This window comes from Squalius cephalus, assembly GCF_949319135.1.
Source record: "Squalius cephalus genome assembly, chromosome: 25".
NCBI lineage: Eukaryota > Metazoa > Chordata > Actinopteri > Cypriniformes > Leuciscidae > Squalius > Squalius cephalus.
In genome coordinates this window covers 12,136,281-12,144,988 of record NC_137146.1, presented here as the reverse complement: position 1 = coordinate 12,144,988, position 8,708 = coordinate 12,136,281, and the positions used below count along the sequence as shown (strand labels likewise).

At 36.0% G+C, this 8,708-nt stretch overlaps 1 protein-coding gene across 1 annotated transcript in view; it reads right to left on the bottom strand.

The window, feature by feature from the left end:
• Positions 1-63: 63 nt before the first annotated feature.
• Positions 64-8,708, bottom strand: part of qtrt2 (queuine tRNA-ribosyltransferase accessory subunit 2) — a gene marked incomplete at its 3' end in the record, with an annotated part of 33,162 nt that continues 24,517 nt past the window's right edge. The window contains exon 8 of the mRNA XM_079863131.1: positions 64-200. Within this exon, the coding sequence (XP_079719257.1) occupies positions 64-200 (137 nt within the window). The remainder of the gene's footprint in view (positions 201-8,708) is intronic.

Sequence of the window (8,708 nt, the reverse complement as noted above, 5' to 3'; positions counted from 1 at the left end):
TGAATTAAGCCGAGTTGAGTTTTGCCTGAAACTCTTCAGTTGTAAAACAGCTAAGAAAACAATTTATGTGGCAGCAAAGGCTAGTGATTTGTCAAAGGGAACATAAAGCAGGTGGACCAAAGGAGCGTGAAGTAGGTAAAAGATTGAAGACTGTGTTGTATGGTTTCTCCCCTCTAAGGCCAGTCGGCGTCGTGATCCAACTGCATATCAGGAGAGAAAAAAGAAGAGATGGTCATGATTGTTATGGATGAAATATGGTTTTGTGCTGTGAATTAAAGCTACATTGAATCTCCATGAGCCCCGGTGTCATCTGAAATATATACACAGAAGCATTATGCCCATTTTACATAATAAATAATATAACTATACATAAATACAAATACACTAATGTTTCATATGTTTGGGGTCGGTAAGATTTTTCTGTTTTAAGTCTCTTATGCTCACCAAGGCTGCATTTATTGGATCAAAAATTCCGTAAAAACTATTTTAAATTATTGTAATTTAAAATAACGTTTCTTTTTTAATATATTTCAAAATGTACGGAATTTTCAGCATCATTACTTCAGTCTTCAGTGTCACATGATCCTTCAGAAATTATTCTAATATGATGATTTGCTGCTGAAGAAACATTTTTTATTATTAATTTTGTTGCACTGCTTGTGGAAACCGTGATGCATTTTTAATGATTCTTTGATAAATAGAAAGTTCAAAAGCTTTTATTTGAATTTTTTTGATATTGTAACAATTAAAGTATTTACTGTCACTTTTATTGCATCCTTGTTGAATATAGTGGTAACTATAATATGGATAACTGTGTATTTGTATATGCAGTCATTCAGATCTCATAGGCCCTAAGTCTTTACCATACATACAAAAAATAAAAAAATAAAAAATAAAACAAAACCTTTACTGACTGTCAAATTTAACAGTTTTGTTTTGATTTTTAGATCATAATGTGAACCCAGTGTCCCCTCACATGTTCAACAAAACCTGTACTACTAGGAAAAAAACATCTTACACTAGGCTATATAAAAGGGATTTTTCGTCTACCCTCACGTCTTTTTTGTCTATCCCTCAAGAAAAGAAATGTGCCAGGACTACAATTGATGCCCCTCACAGGAAAAAAAATAGATGCATGGCGCCTTTATGTGAACAAGTACTGGATTGGAAAGATAAAAGAGTAGAGGAGGTTGAAGGAGAAATATAAAGAACATAACCCAAGGAGATGAGTGTGTGTGAAAGCAGATAAGTCAGTTTGTTGATTTGAAGGAAGTGAGTGAGTGAAAAGGTGCGAGTGAACTGAAACAAGCAATTTGATTGGGTGAGAGCTTGAATGACAAAGCTTTGAACAGACAAGGAAAAAAAAGACACTTTAAATTTCAAGCAGCGTTGATGGAAAGCTCAGCTGGAATCCAGATGATAATTTGGAGAAAAATGATGAGTGAGAGAGAAAAAAAAGTGTCATGCTCAAGTGTGGCTTGACCCAAATTGTTGCTTTTCAAGACACATATGCGTGTGTACCCTAATGAGTATCAGTGAGAGCTGGTTCAATAGAATGACAAGGTGAGTAATGGCCTCTTCTCACTAATTACTAAACACTGGCGAGAATCCAGGCCTCTCCTGAGCTCCGGCTTTAACGGTTGTGATTCGCACGCACTCAGAATCATGGCTCTAACTTGCTGTCAGAGCGAGTGACAGCTAATGAATTCAAATTGGCGTTCCTCTCACAAAATCCAGCCCTCTTTTGTTCCTTCTGTTCTGGACCCCTTCGTATCTGTCGAACACACTCACTTCCTGCTGCAGATCCTGATCCCGCTGCATTGTGCGCACAAAGGGGTCCTGTCAGTTTGCAAATTGTTTCTTTATGAGAGAGTGTGCGTATACATGTTTTTGTGGCTGAACCCTGCTGGCATTCGTTCTAAGCTAAGCTACATTCAATAACGGCTCAAAATGGAGGTGGGCTGTTGGAAAGACGTGTGTAATGTTATATCAGCTTCTAACTTTCACAGTATGCCTCTGTCCACCCACCAGCCCATCACTCAATAGTAGGCTCAATCACACCTGGAAAACAGGTCCATATGACCTCTCCATGTCACACACACACACACACAACAAATTCCATAGACAAAATAATTTTTATACTGTACAAACTGTATATTCTATAACTTAACCCTAATCCTATCCATCACAGATAATTTTCTGCATTTTTATAAAAATATGATCACTTGATTGAATGATTTATAAGCTGTTTTCCCAACATTTAAATTTCCGTCACATAAGAAAAAAAAATACTGTGGTAAATCATAATTGTGGCATTAAGTCATTATAATGAGATAAAAAGTTGAAACTATGACAAGTCGAAATTACGACATGAAAAGTCATAGCTAGGCTATATGACTTTTATCTTATAAATTTGTCTTTTTATGATTTTTCTCAACATTTTGATTTTTTGTGATAATTTAAAATTTAAATCTAAATTTGACTTTATCTCCTAATTCTTATTTAGTATCTAATCATTTTGATGCTTTATATCATAATTATGACCTTCTATATCATTATTATGATTTACTTTTTTTCTCATATGGCGGAAAAAGGCTTCCATACCAATTCACACCCTAACCCTAACAGAAAACGTTTTGCATGTGTAGAATAATAAAGAAAATTTTACTTCATATTTATAATTGAATTAGTGCATGACGCAACAATATACAAATTCTGGCTGATACGATAAGCCAATACTGATAAACGCTGATATTAAAATTGCATAGAATTTTGTCTAAACAAACTAAACATTTTAAATGCTACAAGTAAATTTATGCATCAAAACATAATATAACATTTTGATTACCAATATGGTAGAAATAATTGTGCATTAATTTGAATGATCTAATATTTAAATCCCTAACCCTCAGTATGAGCAATAGTAATAAAAGAACAGCATATGTCAAAAAAGCACTTGACATTTTGACCGAAAAAGAATTCAGCCTCTAAAGAAAGACAACATACATGTCTTCATTACTGTGTGGTTTGATTTAACATTAAAACAGACACACACAGAGGATTCATCTCACCGGTGGCAGTTAAATGACTATTGGATTTATAGTCCCATGGTGCGTTTATACTGTAAATCTGCCCAGTTGGGAGACGGGACTCTGGTCGTTCGTTACCGTTATCTGCAGCGGCAGTGTTGTGTGAATTCTGATAATTATGCAAATCTCTGCCAATCCCCAGGAAAACTGTGAATGCCTATAAATAAACTCAGTTTGATGCCCTTGTTAACCCGAGAGATGCACCTTCACGACCACACCATCCGCCCCATTATCTGTCCCGCTTTATCCTGTATCTATTGTGCGATAAAAAGTGTAAAGAGTTGGAACTATACTTTCCTTCCGTGACTAACATATGAAGCTCCTAAAACAATGCATTTAAAGTGATTCACTGGTAGCCGAGTGGAGAGGAGAATTTAAGGGCCCATTTATCTCTGCCTCAAGGTCTTCTCTGACAAACCACACTGACTGCAGGTTCTGGTGAGCATACGCCCTTGGATTTACTACCGGCATAATGATCATGTTCAAGTCTTCGCCATAGTGCGTTTTATATTGGCCATTACGCTGGTTATCATTTGGCATAGCTTGAAAGGATCATTTGCAGATGACAATGTATGTTGTGCTGACAAAAGGGAATGAAATGAGATGCTGTCAAACTCAGTTCAGCTCCAAACTAACAGCCCCACAGGCTCTTTTCCACGCACTGCAGTTCTCAGTCAACCTCCTTTGCAGATCCGTTTAAGCGTTGCTACTGCAGCAAATAGATCTGCATTAGAATTGGCTCGAGTAATTATACTCCAGGACTAAATGCCCTAAGAGTATGGGAGGGAAATCATCAGTCAGCTATAGAGGAAGTGCAGAAAAACAGCAGGTTTTAGCACTGCGAAAAGTTAGTACCATGGTAAATTAATGGTATTTAAAAACAAACTCTTTTAAATCCCACATATTTTCCCCTTTTCCTTATTTTGCTCAAAACAAATTTTTTGCCCAGTGTAACATTGCAAAGCATGCTGGGGACTGGTAATTCCTTGCCTGGACGAATTATTCATGTAGTCCCAACACAGATCGATTATGTAAACTATAGCTATATTTTACAACATATAATGTGATTGCATGCAATGCGGTTAAACTCTGAAATACACTAACTTTTGGCAAAGAGGAGTCTGGAGTCAGACTCAGATGTTTTTATTTTCAGGCTATGGTTCATGTTTGATATTTTGAGCTGATTTTATAACAGATTGTTTTTGTTTTTCATGTGTTTCCTAGCAACAAGCGCATGTTTCTGCATGAGTTTGCTGTGTTCGGAGCAACTTGAAAGTCTAGTGTAAGGCCAGATTTTTCTGGAACCATTTACAATGTCTGTTGTAGAAGTAGCAACATTTTTTTTTTCTTCCCATGCATGGCAAAAGACTAACATCTATTTTTCAAGTCTTTCTGGAGGAGTTACATTAAGACTATCTTTTCAACATTTTCTTTTTAAGGCTTGGTTTCACAGACAGGGTTTAGATTAAGCCAGGATTGGGCCTTAGTTCAAAGGACATTTAAGTCAAGTCAAGTCAAGTATATTTGTATAGCGCTTTTCACAATACAGATTGTATCAAAGCAGCTTCACAGTAGTAAATTAAAATAATACAACAAGGTTTGTTTCTAGTGGAATTTATTGATTGATAAAATTAAATTAAATATCCCCAAAATATCCCCAACTGAGCAAGCCAAAGGCAACAGTGGCAAGGAACCGAAAAACTCCATCAAGTGACCTAAAACTCCATCAGGTGACCTGATGGAGAAAAAAAACCTTGGGAGAACCCAGGCTCAGTCGAGGGCCAGTTCTCCTCTGGCGTTTATGGACTAGAGACCGGATTTAACTGTAAGATTAAAATTTTTAGATGAATGCCTGGCTGAAGAGATGCGTCTTTAATCTAGTTTTAAACTGGGAGAGCGAGTCTGAGCAACGAACAGTATCAGGAAGGCTATTCCAGAGTTTTGGAGCTAAATGTGAAAATGCTCTCCCTCCTTTGGTGGATCTGGATATCCTAGGTATGACCAAAAGCCTCGAATTTAGTGACCTTAAAGAGCGCGATGGATTATAGGGCGATAGAAGATCGGTTAAATAGACTGGAGCTAAGCCGTTTAGGGCTTTATAAGTCAGTAGCAATACCTTGTAATTAATACGGAACTTTATAGGTAACCAATGTAGTGATGTTAAAATCAGTGTTATATGATCATATTTTCTTGATCTAGTAAGAACTCTAGCGGCGGCATTTTGGACTAACTGTAGCTTGTTTATTGAGGATGCAGGACAACCAGCTAATAAAGCATTACAGTAATCTAGTCTCGAGGTCATAAGTAGCTTTTATAAACAGCTTTTATAAACATGCCTTGGAAAAAAATTCATTATAGTGTGTATCTTAAGACAAAACAATAGCACTGACATATTTCAAGGTATGCTGTAACATGCATTATAGTCTGGCACTATAGGCTTAAGCCTTGCCTGTGAAACTGTCAAAAATGTTGTAATATTTATACATGCTCTGTTATTAGAGTAGCACGTTCTTCACCCTTGGTCCTAATTTCCTAGGCTAACCCTCATTCTGTCAATACATCTCAACTTCTGAACGTAGGTCACCTCTGTCTTCCATGTGAATATGGAAGGATCAAAGGGAAAAAAAGGAAAGAAATGTGTGTTTGCATATGAATGCAGAAGCAAATGCATCTTTAAGCAGTTCTGACGAGGTCCAGGCACTTTCATTTTCTCACCTATATCTCTCGTCAACAAATACTTCATTTTTTACAGGGAACAAAGCAAATCCATAACTCAAGTAATTACCATGCAATCATATTCAAAGTTTTCATAATGCTGTGTTAATTACTCCCACGTTCATCACTCATCATGATGAGCCTGCCATTGCTTTGACAGGAAGAGTTTTATTTTACGAGTCATGATGACATATTCTACCATACAAAAACACACTAACAATATATTGATATAAAAGTTTAATTTAAAACTTTATATATATATCTGGATAAATATTCATGGACAGCGTCACAGCTCTGAATCAGCAGTTGCAGGTTATTTGAGGAGGTCTAGTTTCTTCAGGCTGTCCATTCTGAAATTTTATTTATTCCACCTCAGCATATTGCATTTTTAAATGACAATATAAAAAAACCTTCTTTAAATTCAACCTACTGTTTCAAAGCCAAGTGTAAAAAGGCTAAGCGCAAGTTTAGCCGGTCTAGACAGACCATACTGAGTCTGTATCCATCAGTTACTGTGTAACAGTTTATCTAAGTCTATCTGCCCTGTTGTTCAAGGCCCCGCTGGTTGGTTTAGAACCGGGACCAGGCCCGGACTGCCCATCGGGAGCACCGAGAGAATTCCCGGTGGCCTGGCGACCATTTTGGCCTGCCAGCCAGCGTTTTTAAAAAAAAAAAAAATTTATTTTATTTTTATATATATATATATATATACTACATTTACCAGTGATCATTTTCAAATTTGTCATTCAATAAAATTATTATTATAAAATAAAATGGCAAGGCTACGATTCGACTTAGCCTCAGCCAAACGGTTAAACAGAAAATGCGAGCAGCACCCGATGATGGACAGAAAACGGCCAGGTGGAGCAGAGGACAACGAAAAAGAAAGCACTCCAAGAACAAGCATCAAATTGTTGCAAAATGAATGACCTGTTCAGGGCTTCAAGTGCAGGTCAGTTTCATCTGTAAATACTGTACTTTTTTCTTCGTTAACTTAGTATTGAAATGCTAGCAAATGTAAGCGGTAGCACCCCTATTACTATCGTCACTCAAAATACTATACGCTAAAGGAGATTATTATTTAGTGTAAAGTTACATTAGTAATTTAGCAGACAAATATGAACATTTATGTGGTACTGGGAGCAGGGAGACAGGAGTGATAGTGCAGACATCAACAAAAAATAATGCAATAACATTTTATTAGACAATTTAGAAAATTGTCTGCCCATTTTTTTTTATCAAATGAAGGTGGAGGAGACAGTCAACCTAGCTGTGGTGCAATGATCACACATTCAGCCAGGGAGTGAGATGTCAAAATAAGATTTTTTTTTTTTTTTACATATTGTATGAAATATAGTGTTGCCAAATGTTGGATATTTAAGTAATTTTAAGATAAAAACAACATTTTGTCATAAATATAATACTTGGATTTTTTACTAAAATAAATGTAGATTCTGGGCAAACAAATTACAATAAGGTGGTTGTTTTACACCAAGGTGGTGACAGTTCTGTTTGTAACATGAGGCCAGAACAAGTGACAGGTGAAGAAGAGACAGGTGAAGAAGTGACAGGTGAAGAAGAGACAGGTGAAGAAGAGACAGGTGCAAGAAAAACACACACACTTAATAGGCTGATGATACTGGTGGAAGGGAGAGACAGAGAGATATTAGGGAAAATGAAGAGAAGGAAAAGGGAAGTGAGGATACCGTTCAGAAGAAAGCCTTTAATTATTTTACATGGCCCCAGCCTAAGGATTTTGACCAATAAATGTAATTTAGGAAAAAACAGGGTTGTCCATGTTTCTAAATTGGCCTGGATGGGTGTAGGATTTCCCGGCCTGAAATTGTGTCCCAGTCCGGCCCTGACCGGGACATTGTAAAAATACAAAGTGAGTTGATGAAATGTGGAAGAAAATCAACATAAAGCACCTCTCTCTCTCTCTCTCTCTCTGAGGGATGCTTGTTAATGGAAGTTGTAGATAAGGACAATCAAGGTCTGGAAGTAAATCAACTGATCAGCAGCTCCGATCCCACTCTTCACCATCCGCAATAATCTAATTATAATAGATCAGTGACATCTCAGTGCACCCAATTTTGGGTCATTCCCAATTTAAGGAATTATTTCTAAAGGAATTATTTTCTTAAAAGGGTATTTCAGAAATGCACCATGCTCAGGCACTTAATTAATTAGAGCTCTATTAATTAAACAGGATGGAAATAAAGAGCGAAAGTTTGTTATGTCAATTTGATATTCCTTCTGTAATTATTTTTTCAAACAGGATTGAATGTTTTAAATTGAGGCAGACACACTTATACCAAGTACTAAACTAAAACCAATTAATAATTTTCTCATCAAAAATATATCACTTCCTGAGGGACGAAAGGGTTGCTACAGGATGGCAAGTGAAATTAATGAATGATAGAATGTTTTTTATATAAAAAATTCAGCCTTGAATTGGGATATTGTGATTAAATAAAACTAATATAATTTTAAAATGTGAGTTCAATATTATATACACCACGGTACAGTAGTGGGCAAAGGTGATGTAAGCCTAGGCTTATAAGCCTAAACGTATTAAAAGTTTTATATGTTATCACAAATTAAACAACAATTATGTTATATTCCTATAAGAAACTTGACATTTTCACCTTTTATTAGTTGTGCTTGGTGTTAATTGTTTTATTTGTGATAACGGAATTAAACATGCCAAATTGTGTGGACATAATTATTTGCCAGGCTGTCATACAAAGAAATTATGAAAAAAAAAAAAACTAAAAAAGAGAGAACCAACAAAATATTAATAAATGATTATGTTGTAGTAGTCATGGTATATTAAAAACCTTTGCCTTTTTTTTTGCCAAGTGTGTTAGATGAATAAGGTTTCATGTTTTCTTTTCCCTTTAC